The sequence below is a fragment of the Vigna umbellata genome, chromosome 8 (assembly GCF_029865625.1).
Source record: "Vigna umbellata cultivar VRB3 chromosome 8, Vumbellata_1.0, whole genome shotgun sequence".
NCBI lineage: Eukaryota > Viridiplantae > Streptophyta > Magnoliopsida > Fabales > Fabaceae > Vigna > Vigna umbellata.
In genome coordinates this window covers 18886620-18909392 of record NC_142172.1, presented here as the reverse complement: position 1 = coordinate 18909392, position 22773 = coordinate 18886620, and the positions used below count along the sequence as shown (strand labels likewise).

At 31.9% G+C, this 22773-nt stretch overlaps 3 protein-coding genes across 4 annotated transcripts; all 3 read right to left on the bottom strand.

Moving 5' to 3' along the window:
* Positions 1 to 733: 733 nt before the first annotated feature.
* Positions 734 to 4969, bottom strand: LOC124837941 (Transducin/WD40 repeat-like superfamily protein). Its single transcript, XM_047313433.2, has 3 exons — positions 3746 to 4969; positions 2288 to 2901; positions 734 to 1553 (listed from the first exon to the last, which is right to left on the bottom strand). The coding sequence occupies exons 1-3, from the start codon at positions 4799 to 4801 to the stop codon at positions 1022 to 1024; spliced, it is 2202 nt and encodes a 733-aa protein (XP_047169389.1). The 5' UTR covers positions 4802 to 4969; the 3' UTR covers positions 734 to 1021.
* Positions 4970 to 10988: 6019 nt separating this feature from the next.
* LOC124837935 (uncharacterized) lies at positions 10989 to 13708 on the bottom strand. The gene is made up of 4 exons (XM_047313426.2): positions 12424 to 13708; positions 12004 to 12101; positions 11845 to 11905; positions 10989 to 11551 (listed from the first exon to the last, which is right to left on the bottom strand). The coding sequence occupies exons 1-4, from the start codon at positions 12479 to 12481 to the stop codon at positions 11151 to 11153; spliced, it is 618 nt and encodes a 205-aa protein (XP_047169382.2). The 5' UTR covers positions 12482 to 13708; the 3' UTR covers positions 10989 to 11150.
* A 728-nt stretch (positions 13709 to 14436) lies between these two features.
* LOC124837942 (glycolipid transfer protein 1-like) lies at positions 14437 to 20048 on the bottom strand. 2 transcript variants are annotated; one of them, XM_047313435.2, is made up of 7 exons: positions 19917 to 20048; positions 18792 to 18921; positions 18200 to 18255; positions 17775 to 17905; positions 15739 to 15874; positions 15049 to 15180; positions 14437 to 14762 (listed from the first exon to the last, which is right to left on the bottom strand). In XM_047313435.2, exons 2-7 carry the CDS (start codon positions 18907 to 18909, stop codon positions 14727 to 14729), a joined length of 609 nt encoding a protein of 202 aa, XP_047169391.1. In that variant the 5' UTR covers positions 18910 to 18921; positions 19917 to 20048; the 3' UTR covers positions 14437 to 14726. The 2 variants fall into 2 exon arrangements, with proteins under 2 accessions (XP_047169391.1, XP_047169390.1); XM_047313434.2 differs by having other exon boundaries at positions 19809 to 19944.
* Between the last annotated feature and the right edge of the window lie 2725 nt (positions 20049 to 22773).

The following is a 22773-nucleotide window of genomic DNA, read 5'->3' as shown; positions in this document are numbered from 1 at the left end:
AAATTAAATTCTTACAATGTTCTCTTTATTTTTTTGTAAGAAACAGGTAATGATGTTTGTATTCACAAAAATAACAGTATCTGGCTTCTTATTAAAAGGTTGAACTACATATACTAATTTCTCCAACTATTTTTAAATTCATCTCAATTTGAGCTCATTGAAACTGAATTACAATTATTAATTTTTCTTATAACTTACATTTTTAATGTGAAATTTGTGTGTTCAAAGTTTAATCACATTTAACTCTATAAAAACAACTCAATCAAAATTTAAAATAAAAACACTAAATACGTAAATAACATCCTTAAAATAAAATAAATAAATACAAAATACACTTGGTAATGTTACAATTTTGTAATCAAATCAAATAAATGATTTTATTTAACAACATCAACATTTCACCCAAGTGAGAAGATATACTCAAACTAATCACAACAAAACGAAAAATAATAATAATATCGTGAAATACTAAATTTTATTTACACATCATACCTTTTCCGAGAAGTGAATTTATATACAGAGTTGAAAAGGAATATTTATCCATGTGATTACAAGAACAAGATTGTGTCATCATATTAATGTGAAATGGCACTTCTGTTCTTCTACTTTAGATTCCCCTTTTTTATCAGGACTTTTGAGTTCCTTGGTGTAGCATATGCTCAACCAAATGTATCTGAAATGCCAAGTTAAATGATTAAGGATCAATTTCAGCACATTCAGCATGATGCACATAACAAGTCAACGGTCTATTGATTCAGAATCAAAGAAGCTTTTCAATGGTCATTTTATGCATAAATAGATTGAATATTGAAATATACAGAGTCAAGGAATACTATTGGCTTGACATATATCAGTGACAAGTGGTCACCCTGGAAATGCACCTATTGCATAAAATACCAACACCAAAGCACCCATATCTAACATAATTAATTCCCTCTAAAGTATAACTTCAGTCCTCGGCATACCAAGTAAAAAAAAAAACAGCACACAATGACACATTCTTAAGAATTAATCATAACTATCAAACTATTAGATGCCTCCACATAGCAGGTCGATCTCTTGATATGAGAAGAGCACGAGAGCCAAGATAATCAAAGGAAGGACAGTACATATCATCTGGGCCAATTACTTCTCTAAAACTTTGAGCACTTGAGTGATCCGTGTTGAGAACCCTTAGTGCATCATCTTTGACAGCATCAAACACAAATAGTCCTTGGCCACAAACACCCATCGCAAAGTCAGAATTACCCCAGACTTGGGAGATTGCTGCATGGTGTGAGTGTGCATTGGATTCTGGGAGAGGATAGGTGGTGAACAGGCCTTGTCTGCGCAATGAAAACTGTTGCAGCATTGTTGATTGCTTCTTGCCCATTGAGCTTGTGTTGGAGCAACCAATGAACACAGAATCACCACGACAGAAAACTGACTGCACATTCACACCAACTTTTGATATCCTTAGGCCCACACCAGACTTCTGGCGAAAGTCCATGATATTGATAGAATCTGAGGTGCAGAACACACCCTCGTTTCCTTCAGCATCTGATGAACTCATTCTGCAATGTTATATTTCTAAACTTGGTTAATTATTGGGAAAAATGCTAGCGAAAATGCATGAATTTTGTACTACTAAAGAAAATTCCTTTTTCCTCAAGGACTAAAACCAAGCCCTTTAGGGACGTTTGCTAGCTCTTTAATTTTCTCTCATTTCAATTTCTAATTTCCAACATATCACATTGTAAAAAAATGTTTTCAGTTTCTCCTATACAAATATTTGTAAGCAGAAAACATCATATAACTTTTTTGAAATTAGAAGATGAGAATGGAAATTAAAACTCCCTTCTATTTTCACAAAAGTTATCCGATTATATGAAGAAAATTTAATGCTCTTTCCAACGTTGAATAACTTTCAATATTGTATGCTCTACAAAATTTGAAGAACTATCCACATATTATTTGATTGGAGAACATGACATCAAGGAAACGATGTAATTGATCTAAGTTTGGCATCTTCCAGTTTCTTAACAAATAACAAAATGAATTGCAACTATCAGGTCTAAACTAGAATTTCAATATAATGACAAGATAGCTAAAACATGTTCCTGTTTGTGTGCCATCAGTAGAAAGAACGAATACAGAAAATAACTAAGATATAGTTTTCGTGAATAAAAAGGCAGCATGCCACCAAGCTGTTAAGAGGCAAATAAATAAAAGAGTGACCTCAGAAGACAGAAACAGAATATTTTAGATAAAGACAAGAAGCAAGAAGTTAAGATTAAAACAAACTCACCTTTTGCGAACCCCTCCACCCAATTCTGCATCAGTGTTGTTCACATGGAGAGCAGAAACTTTTCGACCATCCAAAGGAATAGAGAGCAGAGCCTGAGGAGTAAGTGAGTTCACATCCCACAAAGAAATGGATTCAGCTTCAGCTACCACTATTTTGCCTCTGTTCCTCCACTGCAAAGGGCTGCAGTAATCCATGGCTAGAACAGGCTTCTCAACGTCCCATTTCATGATTTGCTCCCCATCACGAACATCAAAAACTTTCACAGCTTTCTGTGAACTGGCAGTTGAGATGATGAGAGGTCCACAGGGCCTGTACCAACACTGCTTAGCTTCTGCTGCCACAATGCCAGAGGTGGAATTTCTTCTTTGCACAACATTGTTAGGCAAGGGTCTAAGTGCAATTCTTGAGGAGGTTGTTCCAGCATCTACCTGCAAAGCTCGCACTTCTTTGGTGTAAAAGTCCCACGAGCAAAATCCTGAATCCATAGTATTGCCAGCAGATGCAGCTACTACAAACCTTCCCGAGCAACCATCAGAACCAGGGGCACGAATTACCCAACAATCTCTCCATATGTTGGGTGAAACTTCTGCAGGTGGCATATATACAGCTTTTTCCTGAAAGCATGATAAATTGTCAGCAAAAATAATGCTTCTTTGTTCTTTAAACAATTCCAATATTACTATTTTTTTCACGTTTCAAAATCTCTTTTGGAGACCTTCAAGAAATATAGTACTAAATGATAATCAACAATTATGCGAATGACTGCCTCGATATTCATTACTATCAACGTTCAAATAAAAAAGAACTTGATGACACCAAAATTAAAGACACTTGCTGAAACTCTATGGGTCCATATGAACCATTAATTATGTTTTATGGAGAACATTCAGATCTCACCATTAGATCTAAACGTGGGTCATTTTTCAACATTGAGCATTAATTATAATTTTTTAAACTAATCATCCATTTCAAGCTTTTGCATCATTTCAAGCTTTTGATAACTTTTTTTCGTAAGCACTTTAGGAAAGAGTTAGAAGTAAGCATATTATTGTTTCAAAATAAATTGAACCAACCCAAACTGAAAATTGATAGCATCACATAAATAACCACAGTGCAAATGACCTACGACAGTATTCAACACTATCTACGTTCAAATCAAAGATGAACTTGGGGAGACCAAAATTAACAACACTAAATTGATATTTTAAGAAGGTCATTCAATCCTCTCTTAGTATCTTTAGTTGAGAAGATTCATAATTTCGGATCCTATAACTAAAGTCCAATATAAATGGCCACAAAAACAAAAACGGAAAATTATAATCAATCATGTAATGAATCACCTACATCTATTTTGACCATCATTTCATTCTCAACTAAAAAGATCTACTCCTAAGACCAAATCAAGACACTACTCCACAATTTGACATTCAGAATCTGCAACAAATGAAGAACAAATACCTCACAATTGGCAATATCATAATAGCTGCAAGAACCATCGTGGTGAGTCAGGAGGACTGCTTCACCTTCCGCAACAAACCACCCACCACAAGCAACCTTGTTACCGATCTCGTTCAGCCTAAAATTGAAAGCCTCGTCCATCTCCTCCACAACCGCCCCTTCCTTGTTCTCCTGATCATCAAACTCCTCAAGCTTCTCATTCGCCGTGAGCATCGTATCAATGCCGTTCCTCGGATCACTGCATCCCCCATTCCCACCACCCTTTTCCTTCACTTCCTCCCCAGCATTCACCTTATCAATAAAGGCCAAAAACTCAACTGCAACTGAGTTATCTTCAACAGGGCTCAACACCTTCTCTTTTTCCAAATAATGCTTATCTTTACCACTCTCAGCAACCATTGTCCTCTCCCGAAGCAGTTTCTGGTGAGGGAAAAGACGCGCTTCGAGTTCCTCATTTTTCAATATCGACCCTTGAACCAACTTCTTGTCTTCTTCGTGGGTGTCACCTTCACCGTCCTTATTGGGAACAACATGAACCATGGCCTTCTCAATTCCTGAGATCTTGTCCTGAATGTCGGAAAGAATCACCTTGGAGGCATCAGGGTTGTTCATGTCCAACATCTCCTTGGTCTTCTTTATATCCGAAGCTATTCTCTTCACTTTGCCCTCAAGAAAAGCGAGCTTCTCGTGAAGCCTGCTAGGGTACTTTGCGTTGTTGTTGTTGCTACTTCCATCGTTGGGTTCTTGGGAAACGGTGGTGGTGGTGGAGGTTTTGAGCTTTTGGGCGTTGGAGGTGGAAAGTTTGGATCTTTGTGTGGTGAGCTTGGGGGTGGGATCACGGGTGGGCTTTTGGGCGGAGGCTCGGGAGAGATCGGAGGGGCTTGAACTGCGGCCGCGAGGGAGGGTTTTGAGGGAAGGGTTGGAGCGGGAGGTGGAGCGGCGAGGGTTGGAGTTTTCTTTGAGGAGAGAAGGGGAAGGGAAACGGCGAGAGGCGGAGATAGGGCGGGGACGAACGGCGGCGGCGCCGTCGTCTCCGCTGCCGCGGCGAGTGGCCATATCTGTGTGGAATAAATCGATGGCAAATTGATCGGTCTGTTCTGTGGCGAGAGAGAGAGAGAAAAAGAAGAAATTTGCACAGTGAATGGATGAATCGAAGGAAATGGGAAGAAGGGTAAGCGGGAAAAACACTGCAATTTTGAGTTTTGAAATTTCTGGGCCGCCAAATTGTTTCTTTTACCCTTGCAAAGAACTATATTTTGTTGGATTAATATTACTTGTATTCTTGATAATATTTAAATTTATATAAATGTGAGTCATCAAAAAGATAATAGGTTACTTGTACCAAAATCTTTAATTGATATCACATTAAATTATTTAATAAAAGTAACATGTTATTTTCTTTAGTAGTTTTTATTTCAATTATGGAAGGTTAGTTTTTCATCATCCCATGAGAATGGTTTTGGAAGAAACTTGATTAAAAGCCATTTTCCCAAAATCCTAGTTTCCCCTCTGTGAAATGATGCTTGAATTCCTAGAAATATGATTAAATTTTTTTTAGTTTGTAGGCATATAATTTTCTATCCTTTTTGTCCTTATAAAAAATAAATACTTAAGGATTACAGAAATTATATTTAAGAATCAAAACTAAAAAGGAAAAGTTTCTTTAAATAAGGGAATCAAATGAGTAGCTATAAAATAAAATCAAATGAGCAAATTTGTTCTCTTTTTACTATATTTATGTTGCATTTGGCAGGTGAAAAATTAAAAAAAAAAAAAACATGGATAATATAAGTTGGCACCTTCAGAGTAGAAGAAATTGGGTGAAAATAATTATAAAAATGGAGAAATCTAAATAATTATTCATCACTTATTTCCGTACGTCGTTGTATATTGTCCATTTTCTATTTTTCTTTAATCAAATACATTTATCTTTCATTTTATTTATTATTATTTTCTATATACTCTCGTATTTATTTAGTTTTTTTTTCTATTTTCGAAAATTAATCTTCTTATATATTTTTTTTAAATGTATAGAGAAATACTTGACTTTAGCTTATTATATCATAAGTAATAATGAATTGTATCTATTAATTAATTAATTCAGGTTATAATCTATTTAATATTGCTTTAAATATAGAATAAACTATATTAAAAGAATATATATATATATATATATATATATATATATATATATATATATATATATTAAGTTAAAGTGTTTTGGCCAAGATTGAAATAGTCACTTGTATCAAAAAATCATTTGTTTTTTTTGTTATGATTGTTGGTCATGCAATTATAAACATTTTAATTGATTTTGGATTTAATCACGTCTATCTTGTATGATATTGAAAATGTTTAAAAAGTATCTATTTATTTAGCTTTTAAGAAAACATTATGATTAATGTATAAAGTTAGTGGGATTGATGTTTAATTTTTATTTTTAATATGTTGATTACATTTTGTTTGAAATTAATTATAGTAGTATGTTATAGGAAGTGAAATAATTTCTTTATAACAATTTGAATATAAAGAATATTAGTTGTAAAACTCTACAAGATGGTATTTTTAGAAGTGGTGGTAGTTTAAGTGAGACTCGATTATTTTAATATTAAACGATTTTATTATAAATAGTTTTGTTATAAATGAGTTTCGTTATTTTAAAACGCATCATATCTCTAGAAACCACTTTTCTAGAGTTCTCTACCTTCTCTCTAAGAGTTCTAACTCCTGAGTCATTTTTGATGACCAGGAGGTACCTAATCGATCACGACAACGAGGTCTACGTTTCTACCCGATCAATTTCTTCGATAGAGTAAGTAAGTTTCGACTCTTTTTCCCCTTCCGTTTCCAAATTTGTTTTAGAGGAATTTAATATTGTTGCATGTGTAATCATGTCTCTCTTACTCATTATTGGTTTATCTAGAGTTCTAAGGATTATGTCCGTTTACAATTTGGTGTTTCGTAGGTTCGTCTAGGTATTCTTTGCGGTTCAAGTAATCGGCGGAGCATTTTTAGAGTTGGGCAGTTTCTTTGAGAGGTAAGGGAAGCTAGAACTTGTCTTAGTTGTGTTTATATTATAAATTTGGTGTCTCTATGAGCTATAGTTGATTTTCAGAAAATTAGTATGATTGGGTGTATAAAATGTATGTTTGATTGGTAATTTTGATAATGTGATGTTGAATATAAGTGGTGTAGTGTGATTGTGATGATTAATACTATTATAATTGAGTATGATGATGATATTGAAATGTTTGAAATTGAATTCAAGTGGTTGTGTGAAATATTGGTCAAGTTACTTGAGTTTTAAGCTTAAAAGAGAGGTTTTGGTAAGTGAAATTGAGAATTTGGTATTGGGGTGTGATGGCAACTGGTCTACCACTGTTATGTGGTTAATTGGGACTTGTTAGAAGAGTTAGATGGTTGAAAGCAGATATGGAGCAAAGATTAGGGTCATTGTTCAAGTTTTGAAGTGTTTTAGTGGAAAAGGGACAGTTGGGAGTGTGTTATGAGACCCATTAGGACTTGTCTAGGCTGTTAAATGAGAAAAATCTGGTATAAGACAATTGGTTTCATCTTAGGATGGGTTCTTAGAGGTTTTTGGCCCAAATTTGAGGTTTTGAATGATGAGATCTTGAAACAGAGGGACTGTGAGCAATCTAAGGTGTTGGGGTGTACTAGCAAGTGTATTTGGACCTGGTTATGCAGTTGGAAATTTGATATAGGGGTTAAAAAGTGTACATTTGAGTTTGGATAGCTTATAGGAGTGAATTTTGGTTTTCATAGGTCAATTTGGGATTTGGAGTGGTCAATTGAAGTTAAGGGTCTATTTTTAAATGTTTCTCAGTTCCTGAGAGTGTTTAGGAATAATTTAAACTTGTATAGAGGATCATCAAAGTCCAAATAGGTGAATTTTAGAACCTGGTGTAGTGTTAGGCGCTATCCAAGGGGCCCTTGGGCGTTTTTGCGAGAAGAATTCGCTTAGGTGCCCCTTGAGCGCCTCTGTTCCAGGGGTCTGGCAAGTCGGGCACCCCTTTTTGGGGCATTGAGCGCAACAAAGCAGATTTTAGTTTTTTTCAGTTTTCGGGATCTCAAATTTGATGTTCTGGTTATCAGTTTTTGACGTTCTTTAGGTCGTTTTAGACCCTTTTGGAGCTGTTGGTAAAGGTTTCATAGTTGTTTTCTTTACCTAAATATGAGTATCATTATGCCATGAATAAATTGTGTTATAGGGTGATTTCTAATGACTTGTAATTGTGTTTCTATTTCTTTAATGGATGATCAATAGTCTCAAGTATTGGTGTACTATGTGAATGTGAACTAATAGCAATGGTTTCAAAGGTATGGAAGAGAGTTCCAATGAGGAACTTCTCAGTGGTAGTTTAAAGTGTTGTAAGTATGAATATGGGAAGCTATTCTCAAGTAGAGAGGGGTGAGGCATGTCGTGAGAATAGCAGGAGGTCTTAGCCTAGGAGCTTTACCTTGGCCTAAGGTGAGTGACAACGGACTAACCTTGTGTGGTAGCTTGCGGTAGGCCAACTGTTTCACCACAACAAGTACACGAACTGTCTTAGCTACATATTCATACTAATCGGAATGGTCAAGTGAAAAGGGTCGTCATGCATAACAAGTGGTTGTTTGGTTTGATGTACTAGGATTATTGCGTGAATGTTACCATCGTGTTAATATATATCATAAATTGTTGTAATCTAGCTTACCATTGCTTTTCTATTGTCTGTCCTTGTATGTTGTTTCTCTTTTGCGATGATCGCCTAATGGTGTGAGCTTAGGGATTCACCTTTTCAGTTGTTCCAGGTAGAGGTGAGGGAGAAGCAGATGAGTTGTTGGATAGATCTAGAGAAGTAGATCTCTTCTTTGAGGGATGTTTGTTTTACCTAATTGTTCTTTTAACATTTATGTAACGTTTCATTTTGGTAGTTTTATACTATTAAAATGGGATGTTACAATAGTCAAACATGTTAAATCATAAAATTAATAAAAAAGAATTTTTTAAAGTATTTTAGGTTTCTTAAAGAAGCATATATGTATTGAAAATTTAAATATAAACTTACATTTTATAGAAATAAGAAAGTTAAACAATGAGTAAATGATATGACTCATTGAACCATTGTTTCTATATTTTTGGTTGAATGTGGGGTTAGTCTTTTGTATGAATTTGACTTGGTCTTATTGTTGTTGAATCTTCTTATTGAATTTCCTCTTGAAATATCATTTAGCGATATTAGAATCAAAAGTTTATCTTAGTGAATAACTTAAATGAGTACACTATGATATTTGTATAAAAAGTATTTCTAACAAAAATTAAAAAAAAAGGAATAATCATGGATTGAAATGTTTCTGCTCGAGGGGATATACCAATGTGAAGATACTAACACTTAAAATGAGAGATTGTTAGGAGTCAAAAATACGAGTCTATATGTTCTATATTGAATATAAATGAAAAAGTTTAACAATATATAATAATAAAAATCATAAATACATTGTTTTAAAATTTTGTATTAAAGGTGGTATCATCTTTTTATGTAGGTTTGTCTTAGGTTTCATTTTTGTTGAATTTCTTCTAAATCTTCAAACATATGAATATGAAAAACAAAATGTTTTAAGGAGCTTTAACATGAAAATTTGTTTATGGGAGTATATGATGTGATTCCTAATAATGAAAAATTGATGTTACAAGAAGATTAAAGGAGATTCTAGAAAATTATTCAAATGGACTTAACTTCACAAGGTTATGTTTCTTATAATGTCCAAACAAGTTGAGGCTACATGCGTTGTTGTGAGTCAAACTAGATTATCATTAAACCCAATTTAATCACAACATGATCAATTAGAAATAGTTATGATGCAAACTAGACCAATTTTTAAATATACATGTGTTGAAAGTGTTAAAATTGTCGCATTAATAATGTAATAGATTATGTTAAGTCTAGATAGTGAACTTTAGTTTTAGAATCAGATTAATCAATTAGTTTAAAGACATAATTGATTGATCTTGTCAGAAAACTATTTTTGTGTAAAACTCAACTTTCTTACTCATTTGAGGGAACGATTTTAGAAATAAAAAATTTAGAGAAAGAGATATTTAAGAGTTATTAGAGAGATTAGTGTGAATTTTCAAGTTTTTATCAAGATTCAAAAAGATTGAATTGACTCTAAGGTTCTCTTGCTTTACTTAGGATTGAGATGTAAAATTTGCATATCTTACTCGTTTCATATTCTTTTGTAGTTTTTTTTTTCTTCATTGTATAAGTGATAGGATAAGACAATTGTGTGTAATATTTTTGTTGTGTAAAATTCTTGAAAGATATTTTAAGTTTATTATATTGTAGAATTTAAGATTATTAATGTGTATTTGTGATATTGTAAATTCTTGTTAAAGTGATATTTTAACTTAGATTGCTAGAAACTAGTGCATTTTTAAAGAATTACATCAGTATAAAATTTGGTGTCTCTTGTTCTTTCTTTCATCATCTTCTTATATCTTAATAACGGTAAAGGTTCTAAAACTAAACATTCTACATACACTTTGTTAATTGATTAAACTAATTTGTAAAATTGTTTTTCAAAACTAAAAATAATCAAATTTTTAGAAAAATGATTTATCTTCCCTTTTCGAAAATATTAATTGCATTTATTTTAATAGTATTCAAACTTAAATTTATATATTTTATACAATTAATCCCTATTTTTAAATTAGTCCCTATTAAAATTCAATTAATCCCTATTTGTTTTTTATGCGTGATATAAGTTTTTAAAGAGGTCTATGATAAGATACTTTTATTAATAAAATTGATTATTGAAATACAAGTGAATTAGCTATTATAAACATGAATTCTTGAGATTAAATTTTCAATTTAAATTGATGGAGTTCTCTTAAAGTATTATGATTATTGCTAAGTTTTATTTGTGTTAACGGATTTCGTATACGTTTTTTTGGCTATTTGATATATTGCATCCCATATCATTCATACATGGTATTTAGAGTAGAAAAATAACATGTTTTGCATACAAGATTTAGTTCCCATTCATGCTTATGTTACATATACACATTATATTCTTGCTTCAATGCTAATTTTTTTATTAAATTATTTATTTTACAACTTTAACAATTTAATTTTTCTTTTAATTCACATTAAATTGTGACAGTGACTAAATGAAACATAATACATTAATTTCAGTCATAAATTAAAAAAGAAAAGAGGAAATCATGAAAATAAAAGGAATTGAAGTTGAAATCACACTTCAATAAAAGAATTGCATAAAAACCTGAAATAATAATTTACAATTTGCAAAACAGCATATCAATCTTCTCTTTTCTCTCTCTCTCTCTCCCTCCCTAAACTCTTTCTTCACATATTATATTACTCTCTCTTTCACTCAGCCCAATTTAAACCCTAATGGGCTCAAGAGGCCCACTTTCAGAACCAGACCCAAAATCTGAAATCGAAATGTCACTCAGAGAGTCTCCTTTCGACGATCTTGCCGACGATTTCTTAACGGAACCGTCCTCTAAGTTCTTCGATTTCCGCCGGCTGCTTCTCGGCGGCATATCCTGGGCGGATGGCGATTCACCGCCTGGGTTTGACCCGCGCCGGTGCCGCCGGTGGCGGGAGTCGCCGGTGGAAGAGTCTTGGTTTGTGGTCTCTGAGGAGGGGTCGGAGGACCGATGGCTTCGGCGCGTGCTCTTCGGTCTAGGCGCGTTGTTCTCCGTCTCCATGGATTGGTGACGGGACTTGGGAATCAGGTGGTGGCGGGACTTCGAATTTCTCGAACTTTTCTCGCGTTCACCTGAATTTGAATGAGTAAGAAACCAAATGAATAAATTGTAGAAAAGATTTTAGGTCAAAATTAATTTTATCTAAACAGCATTATAAAGGGATTTAGTTTTTGTTTCTCTCCCTTTCTTGCACATGTTCTGTGTAAATATATCTTCTGCACTATAGATTTTAAATGCTCACATTGTTTTCATTAAAGTTATGTTTTTTATTTTCAAATATTAAGAGTGGAGAATGAAAATTTTCATTATTAGAAGAAAGTGTCGACAAACATGTAAAATACTAATTAGAGAGATATGTTCTAACCTTCTGGATTAGGGTTCATCACTGATGAGGTTTCTTTAGTTCCTCCTTTGAATTCTGTCATCTGCATAAGATTTTAAATTGCACACAGACTAATGTTTCTTAATTAAGGAAGAGTTATCACCTAAACAAAAACTGTTAAGTAGAGAAAGAGAATAGTACCCAGCTTGGTGCATTTGCTGATGGATCATCTGATCCAATATGTGCCACATGTTTTACATCAGTTGGTAATCCAATTTGAAACTGTTCTTCTTTCTCGTCTGCAAAATAGGTATCACCATAATTTGTAGTTTTATATTTTCAAATTCTGAGCATAATTTTTCTGCTTTCTTATCATCAAGCAAAAAGATGCAACAAAACTAAACAAGTTTGAGAAAAATAAAGCATTTTTATGTGCATAAACCCTCTAAAGAAAGCATTTCTGTTCTATCAGTTTTCTGCCTTCCCTGCTTTGGAAATGCATGTGTGTGTTCTTCTCTTTATGTATATATATTCTTAAAGAGAAATGTTTTATAAAAATTCACTAAGAAAAATGTAGTTTTGATTTTAATTTCTGTGTGGGAATGGAGAACGGACACTTACCAAATATTTGGGAAATGTATTTAAATCCTTTAAGGAAGCCTTTCACCTTGGTCGACATTAATCAATGTAAATAAAGTTTGTTGATATCTCTACACCAAAAATCTTTCACTTAAAATATTGGTGCTGATTGTATTCAATATTCAATGGAATAATAAGCTAAAACCCTTCTGAAAAGCAAAGAAAAGAAAAGAAAAAAGTGAGTCAACTGATCACATGATAAGAAACCTTCCCTCTAACCACTGATATAATTTTGATGACCATATTACTTGATGGTTGAGAAAGTTTTTTTCTCTGATGGTAAGAAAAGAAAAAGGTGTTATTATCAAGAAGACTTACCTGTCTACTTTGAGAAGAAAAGTTTACAAAAATCATATTATATATATGAGTTTAGATAAGGTGGTAATATTGTTGAAATCAGAAAAGCTGAAGCATGAAGAAGTGAGGAAGCATTGAGATAGAGACATGAATGCATGTAAAGTTTGAAGGTAAGTGTCATGCAGAGAAAAAGATATGCATGGTTGGTTCGTGTTGGTGGTTGTGTGGGAGAAATAACCAACCATGAAGATGGAGTCTTCAGGGTGGCATAATCTCAAAAGTGAAAACAAAAACAACATTGGTTTTTGATCAACCACCCTCTTCCTCAAATCAAAACCAGTAGCTCAACGCCTTTTTAGGTGAAAATCCAGCTATGTAGCACTGCATTTTTCAGGTGAAAAACCTATTTTTGGGACTCCTATCCTTTCTAAATCAAAGGTTCACAACTCATTCTATTAATAAGACAAATGTTTTATCCTTTTCAACTTTTTATGAATTGTTTATTTTTAGATCGATTATATTTTAACACTTTCATTTTCTTCTCAACTTACAATTTTATAAATTATTATTTTATTATGATATTTTATTTGTATTTATTATTTTTATTATTAATACAGTATTTTGTTATACAAAATAGTTATCAATAGTGGAGGTAAATAAAATATTGTATATGTATCATTCAACAAAATATGGTGTAAGTCTTGATGTAAACATTTCAAAACAAAAATAAGAAAATGGGGACCATCAGCTTTCTAACTCATAAATGGAGAATTTGTTTTAATAGTATTTCATACACATGTTTAAAATTTAAAAGTTTGAATTAAAAAAAAAAAGAAAAAAAATTCCAAGTTACGAGAAATGTATGTGTAATGATTAACAATAAAATAAAATAAAATATTACATTTTCAAAGTGTAAAAATATTCATTCCCAATTCTAATTTGAATATAAAGTTGAAAAGAAATCAAGAATGATTATTGTCATTCTTTAAATGTGTAAATTTAATAATTATATATATATATATATATATATATATATATATATATATATATATATATATATATATATATATATATATATATATATATATATATATATATTGGAAAACACCAATTAGTATAAGAATTGAAGTATAATTTTTTAAAGCCTACACGTGATCAAGAAAATTAACATTTTATACAAAGTTGGTGACTGTATTCAATAAAGGCTACAAAGAGAAATTTTTTTAACCAAGATAATTTTGAAAAAAATAACAATTTAATAAACTTTATCAATACAAAAAGTGTTAAAAATTTATTGTAAGAAAGTGCTGATTATATATCATCATATAAAAATAACAATTTAATAAACTTTATCAATACAAAAAGTGTTAAAAAATTATTGTAAGAAAGTGTTGATTATATATCATCATATAAAAATAAATTATTATTTATCATCATTATTATAAAAAAAATACATTTATAAAAAAATATGTCATCATTATATAATGGTATTAATTATTATTTTATGAGTAAATTATATTTGTATTTTTTGTTTTTTTTATATTACACAATACTTTTATTTTTATTCATTTTGGTTAATGTTTTGCATTATAAACCCTTACAAAAGACACAGGGTCTAACGAGCTTTTGATTGGTTAATAAGATATAAATGTAATAATTCAATCGAATCGTGACTCAAAGATATGTGCAAATCTCAAAAACCACAAATTATCTGTAATCTATTCTTCTTGTTACGAATAAAATAGTATTATGAATATCATTGTTTCCTTTATACTGTATTTCAGAAAACAAGTTCCTAAACAACCATTAACCTTAGCCTTAACCTTTGTAATAAACTAACTAATAGGGACCAACTTTGATGTCACAAAGATACAGTGTAAGATCTTAATAGAGTACTTAGCAGTGAAGGATGAAAGTCAGTGCTTGTATATTGTGCAAGTAAAATTGATCAGAGCATGTAATCGAATTTCTGACCATGAATCTGTGGTTCATGATGCTTTCATGTCATCCAAGCCAAAACGAGCCTGTTCAAAAAGATAAGTTTGATGAGTTCATGGGTGAAAGGTTTAAAATGGCTAACATAGATTACCACTGGGAATAAGATTGCTTCCCACCTCCAACCCTCAAAATTTTCTTCTCTAAAAATATAGCTTTTTGCATTGGTTTGAAAATTGTATACTAGCTTTCCAAATATAAATAATTTCACTTCAAACTTAATTTTATCCAAAATAAATTCTTCAGAATCAAGATAATCTAAAAGCAATGTCATTCTACATGCATAAAAATGATCTAATATATCTTATTTCTTACCAGAAACTTGTGATTTTCTTCGAGTAGAGGAGAAAAGGTTGTACAAAATTTTCCAATGTCAGCATTGATATCGCCGGTGCCTCCTATCACCTCCATGAACTTCTTCCTACTAGGAGCAAGCTTCATGACAACCTGTAGGTCAAACATTTAGTACACATCCCAAAACCGTATTCAGTTTCATACAACGTACAGTCAATTCCTAAGAAAAACGAACAGTGGAAAAAGAAAAAAATAAAACAACAGAAAAAACATAAGACAAGAAAACAACGACAGACACATAGATAAGGTAAAATTGCATGGTATTTAAATGCTTTAATCTAAATTACATTGACTAATGTAAAGTGCGAAGAAACTAGAAGATGCAAGCTCATTTATTGTTGGTGTAATGTTTTACATGATCACGACATCGTTCGTCTCATTTACTCAGAATTAGAAACCTTAATGCTACATGTCTCAACACTGGAAATTAAGACAAATAAAGTAATAATATTAAAACTTATACTATTTCATACAACATGGAATATGAAGCACTGTTGTGATAAAGTGCAGAGGTGGTAGAAAATTGTCAACACAATTATGCAAATAGTAAACTCAACAGCATTTTCTAGGAAGACTATTTCAATAAGCTGTATTTTTTGTTCTATCAAAACATACAACATTATATCAACAAAGAATTAAAAATAAGATTACAGAGAAGCTTGAGCTAGCAAGCCAGCCATGCCACTTCTTCAGAGTCTTGTTATAGGAATCTGTACAAGCTTGGTACATTGTCCAATCTTCATGCTCGACTAAGTTTCGGAACAAAGCCACCAAGAAATCCATTGCCCTAAAGATTTTACCGGTTAGTGAAATAAATGTAGCATAAATAATACTGCAAGGATAAATATGGCAATGACAACTACAACTCATTAGCTAAGATCTCAGACAACCAAATAAAAATAATTATCACATTAGTATCTCAACAACTTGAGAAAGATAAGCAGAACTAGCCGAAGCTTCATAACAGTCTTAAGAAATAAAAGATAAAATCTAATTGAACCAAATTTAAAGGATTCATCATAGTTTCATACAATGACAACACAAGTTGTCTCCTGATATGTTGGAGAAAGCTAAATGACCATCCTTGTACTGTGAAAAAAAATCAAGCCTACACAACAGACATTTAGATCTAAATCCTTTTTATGGTTATCCCTACGATTACCCTTTTATTGTCCTCAACCTCTATTTATTGGGCTTTTATTGGTCTTCATGTTATCAGCTCTTCTCACCGGAGCTTCTATTGATCTATTTATCACATGGTCAAGCAATCTTAAGAAAAAATATCAAGCGTAATATGGGATGCAGACTATAATGAGTCAGGTCAAAAAACGCAATTCAATTTATGTCTCCAAAATGGAGCATAAACCCAGTGAAAACATGAATAACTTTTTAGCTTTCAGCAGTTTTTTATTAGATCAGGGTAAAACGGGTCCACATTTACTTTTGACTTAACATAAACTCAAGCTCTAATTGTTACCAGTTTGGTTCAAAATAGTCTAGTTAGTTGACTCATTTTGTCAACTCTAAAGAATATGAAGATTGGATCTTAGAATATTTTATGTTATCTTTGAGATTAATTCTTAGGGTTATTTTATCTATTTTATTTGTTTCCATGTTTTCTAGTATCATTATTTGTTTAATATCTAGTTAGGATTACTATTAGTATAAGTAACTTTAGGATTTATGGACAACATCATCACCTTGTAAGTTTGTAAAACATCACAGTATCAAGACGTATTTTTCACTTTTCTCTATTCTTTTCCTCACTCAGTACCTTAGCTCACAAAATTTCAGTAAGCTTGATAAGCTCCTTTGGTCACAATAGACCTAAAGCATTTTTTAAATTCATCCACCCACTTTAAATTTTATAATTTACATCTCCCCTTGTTTTTCTACCAGTTTGTGGGGAAAAAACTAAGGTAACTAAACCATGTAGCTTGTGGTATGAAATGACCTCCAATTTTCACCTCAAAGTTTGTTCTATTATTTGTCCTGCTGAATCACCATTCCACATGTTCAGTTTTACTTAATAAAAATCACGTGACTCCAAACCTGTGGCCTACAATACTAGTTTTCCATTTATTTCAAACAGAATAGATACGAGTTATGGTTATAATCATTTAGAAGTTTTAAAAAGTAGACTTTAAGCTTAATTTAACTTTTCAAAACCAGTTTGTAAGGTGAAGTTTGTACCACTTATAAATTGTAAATTCACCTTATTTCTAGTCATGTCGGATCTCCAACCAGAAAAAAGAGACAGCAGTCTGTGCTCATCCACAACATAAGTTACATACAAGCATCAAGGCAAATTTGTGATGTTAAACATACTTGTATCTACACATGCATGTATTCTGTATACACACTTTGATGTTTAATGTTTCTATACAACCTCTATTAATTATGGCCAGTTTCAAGTCACATTAAGATCCAAATTTTGGAAAGCATGCCTCAAGGGACTCTTGAGAGTTGAGATTTCTTCCAGAAATTTGTTTCTAAGTATAGAGGCATTTTTTTATCTAATCTTTAACCTGTTGGCTAGTCAAACTTCCTACATGATCCAATGTATGATTGAAATAAAAAATTAACACTATTACAAATTTTAGATAAAGTTCTCCAAAAAAACAGAGTTAGGAATGTCATACCAACATGAAAACACAAGTTAAATGCAACTGCATGATGTTTATTACCTTGTCAGCCAAAGAAGCCCATTGGTGCAACTAGATGATGATTTAGCAGTTTTAGTTTCAACCTCCACCTGTACCAAACTGTAGAGGTAGTTGAATCTGGATGGATTGGAGGAATACATAGTTTCCAATCTCTGCCGAGAAAATCAGAGAGGTATAGAATTAGAAAAAATCATATGATCCCAAGGCTTAGATAATGTACACACTTATAATTGATAAAAGTTCAAATGAAAAACATTTTATGTAAATTAGATAGAAACCCACAAATTAAAACAAAATGAATCACAATCAAACACTATAGGATACATATAGCCATACCATGTTACCACAAGAAGAAGTGAAGAATAATATATTCAAAGCTGCAGCAAATCATCTGACAAAGTATACAATATCATTAGAGTCGGATAGAACAGTTCACAAAAACATACCGATACGTTGCCACCTATGTCAGATTTCACAAGGGCCAAAGCAGTTCCAAACTTATCTGTTACAAGAAAATTGTTAGCTCTTTTATCCAAGACACATGTATCCGTTTATGCTTAAACAAGCACTAAACCAGGATGCAATGGTTCACAATCTATTGGTGTTTAATATGCCGCAGTTGTAGAGTTAGTAGGACTGTAAGATAAAAATCACTTCTGCACATTAATAGTCATGGATCTAGAATATAGATACCTAAGAGACCAAGAAAACAAAATTAAAAGCAATCAAAACATTTTACACATTTGTATTGATGAGAAAAAAAAATCTCTGGATGAATGCTAACAGAACAGGATCAACAAAAGTACACCATGGAAAAGCTCACATTATGCATCTTACCTGGCTCAAAGAGGTGATAATTCATTTAAATTTAGCGGATATAGTGTCATTTAATACACCACAGATTAAAAAAAAGGATAATTGGATTATCCCTAACCATTAAAAAGGACAAAATATATATGGAGGAAACACTCGCAAAATGTTAGCATCTATTATTTCTTTCTTTTAAGAGCTAATAACAAGGTAATGAACAAGACACACCTATTACTGGCAATATGTGCTTGCACACTTCCAAGAAATGCTTGCTCAAAATTTCTCCATGCTCAGACTTTACATGCTCAAGTTCTTTCAGTGCAGGAGCGAAAACAGTCCCCTCCATTTTTGGGCTTTGCTGCACGTGACAAGACCAAACAAATACACTAACATCAGCTTAACAGATATAAAATCCACAAATATATAATTCAAATTCACGTATACAAATATCACCTTTCTTACGCCAAGCAGAAAAATATAAGAATACGAAGCTAACAAAGAAAGACTCAGAACATCAACGGGAAGAATGTAGATTTTTTACAGGTAGAATGTGACATTAGTCATTGTTTCAACAGTTACATAATCTATCCTTGTAGCGAAATTTCTAAACTAGGAAAGTGAACAAAATTAACATCATATTGTACGAATAGAGTTAGTCATTGGAATGTGACATTAGTCATTGGTTCAACGGATACATAATCTATCCTTGTAGCGAAGTTTCCAAACTAGGAAAGTGAATAAAAATTCAAATTAACATCATATTGTACGAATAGAATTTTTACTATATTTTGATAACTTGTAAACTAGGAAAAAAATGGATTTCTTTAAAAGTAATACTGAAAAATATAAGAAAAAAAACATTCAAATCACTCTAAAAATGATGGTTCTGAAGAACCAAAGTTTAACTTAATTTCACTTATAACACATCAGAAGCTTAAACTTTGCTTACAACTACTGATTCTAAAACTTATAAGATCATCACAATTTGCTTTCCTACCACACATAGTATGCTGCCAACTGAGAATAGGAAATTTTCAATGAACTAAGAGTTTAGATCCTTGGATTTCTGGATGAGACACCCTTTGAGACGCTCAATAAAAAATAGACAACTTCACTGAAGAATTGCATGGAAAAAATAAATAACAGCAGATCTTGCTCCCGCTAAATTTCCCTAAGAGCAGAAAATAGCAGGGACTTGCCCAGAAATTGAAACTGAGTTCAGAAAAAAAGAAGAATTTGGAATACCCATTTTCTATTTTTCCAAAAGAAAGAAAATTTAGACTTCATTTGTTTCAAGAAACAATGGAACACGCATTGATCCGTGAACAATTAGAGAAGAGATGATGTGCATACACAGGAGGAATCGAAGGGACTGTGATCCAAACAGCGATTGCGTTGGAGTTAAGAGATGGGAACAAGATTCGAAGATTTTTCTCCTTCTCCCTCCTTCGATGCTTAATTTTTAAGTATATATATACGCGGAAACAAGGGAACTGCAGTCTGAAACAACGAAAAATTATTATAAAATTTAAAATGTTACAAAAAAATAATTATCGATAAATTTTAAATGAACTGTTGTGAAAAAGAGTTCAAAATCTATTTATTTGTGGTAATAAATAAAATCTTTGTTCAGAACGAAATTTACAAATTTAATTAAAGGCTTGTTTTACATTTATTATGTGATTTTTTTTATTTTGGATTTTAAATTTAAAGAACATATAAATATAGTTTTCTTAACACAAGACATTAATATGTTTGAGTTTGATAAAAAATGTTCTAAAATAACATTTGAGTTAGGATATAAATAATTCAAAAGGCACTCTAAGAATTGAGCTAGAAAGACTATATTTTTTTTTACTTTTAAATTGGTTTAATACCCAATTTTGTCTCTAGTTTTGTTGGCAAATCTCAATTTAGTCCCTCGTTGCAAAAGTGTTTGAAATAGGTTCTTACTTTTAAATTTTTGAGTCAAATTAGTCCCTTCCGTTAAATATAACCAAACGGAGTTAAGAGAGTGATTATCTGGCATAATGCAGTGGTAACGTGTTATTTTTATATTATTTTTATATTGTATGCGTTGACATATTAAGTTGTCAAAGGTTGAGCTGGATATTGTCATTTTTAAATTGTGAAAAATTATATTGTCTGTTACTCACCCTTCCAAATACGACATCATTCACCCCACTTTCATCACATTGCAGCCACCACCCATTACCTTTTCGCCTCTGCCTCCGTTCGCCCTCGCTTACATGACGTTCACTGAATTAGTCTTGGGAAGATGGGCAGCCAAATTTTGTCTTTGATTCACTTCCCAATTTGGGAACCTTCTCTTTCAGCTTCCCCTTCCAAATCCAAACCTAGAAAAATTCTGAACCTTGTCTTTCAACTTTCCCTTTCAACTTTCAACCTAGACAGATCTTCTTCCCACCGAAAGTGTAGTAGCCGTGGGTGAGGTGGCCGTCGGAGGGGAGATCCAAACCTATGATGCGGTCGTGGGGCTGGAGCACAGCAGTGTAGGCGGCGAAGTTGGCCGGAGAACCAGAGTAGGGTTGGACGTTGACGCCCCACCAGGAGGGATCGAGATGGGAGGCCTCGAGGGCGCGGGAACGACACAGGTTCTCAATCTGATCGATGAACTCGTTGCCACCGTAGTAGCGGTTGCCGGGCATACCCTCGGAGTACTTGTTGGTGAGGGCACTCCCCAGCGCCTCTATGACAGCGAAGGAAGTGAAGTTCTCCGACGCTATGAGCTCTATTCCCCGACACTATGGGCAGTCTGCAGCTTTGATTGGTGGCTATGGAGGTGCTCTATGAGTTTGGGGTTTGGGTGAAAAGAGGTGATGAAGTATTTGTATGTTGAGTGATGAATGAGTTTGGAATTTGTGGAGGTGGGGGAGACATATGTGATTAGCAGAAAAGAAAATGCCCTGAATCGATTTTTCTCTAATTTCAAATACTTAATCTTTAATATCCAGTTTAACTTCTAACACGTCACTATGCATATAATATAAGAATAACACGTTATCATTGCATTCTGCCACATCATCATCCTATTAACTCCGTTTGGTTATATTTAACGGAAATGACTAATTTGAATCAAAAATTTAAAAGTAAAAATCTATTTCAAACACTTTTGTAACGAGAGACTAAATTGAGATTTGCCAACCAAACTGGAGATAAAATTGGATATTAAACCTAAATTTAAAAACTTATCAAAGTTTAAGATATAAACAAATGATTTAATTATTTATTTAGTTGAGAAGTTTTAATTTAGTGTTCATTTAACTTTTTTTTCAACAAAATGTCTCAATTATGTATTTAAAAAAATTACTAACGGCATAATAGTACGTGTTTATGTGTTTTTTTTATAACTTTTATTAAAAAATTTAATTTTAACAATTTAAAAAAAAATTGTAATATTTTTGTTGTTACTCAAGGAAGATTCTTGACATAATAAGTGACATTATCAATGTCAAGTGACACGTACAAGTATCAATGTCAATATCAAGTGATTTTTACTGTATTTTCTATATATATATATATATATATAATTTTAAAATGAATTAACGTTGTTTTATTTTGATTGAGACCAAATATATCATTTGTATAGATGATATACTTTTATTAAAAATAACTTTTTAACATATTAGATTCATTCTTATTTAAAATTTTAATATATTTTGATTCTTAAATTTAAAAAATAAATAATATAATATTTTTAACACGACATTAATTTTTGAACTTGTTGAACTATGTTTTAAATTAACATAAATTTTGATATATTTTAGTCCTAAAACTTAAATATAACTCTTTTAACATAATAACTTTTTTGAGCTTGTTAAACGATATTCTAAATGAATATTTGAGCTGAAACACATAAAACCATGATAACTACTCAAAAATCTTGAATTAAAAATATTATATTTATTTACTCTTAAAATTTGAACTTATTAAAATTTAAAACATAAACAAATTATAATTTCACCTCAAAAGTTATAAATTAAAAACATATTTACTCTTTTATATTCCAATTAAAGCTTTTAACATATTATAATAAAAACTAAAAAAAAAAAAAAATTAACAACATATTTCTTGTTCTCATTTTTAAATATAAATATAGTATGTTGCACATGCTTTATGCGAATTTATTAAATTATTATACATGATATGAAATTTGATTAAAAATATTTATTTAAAAAATATAAAATTA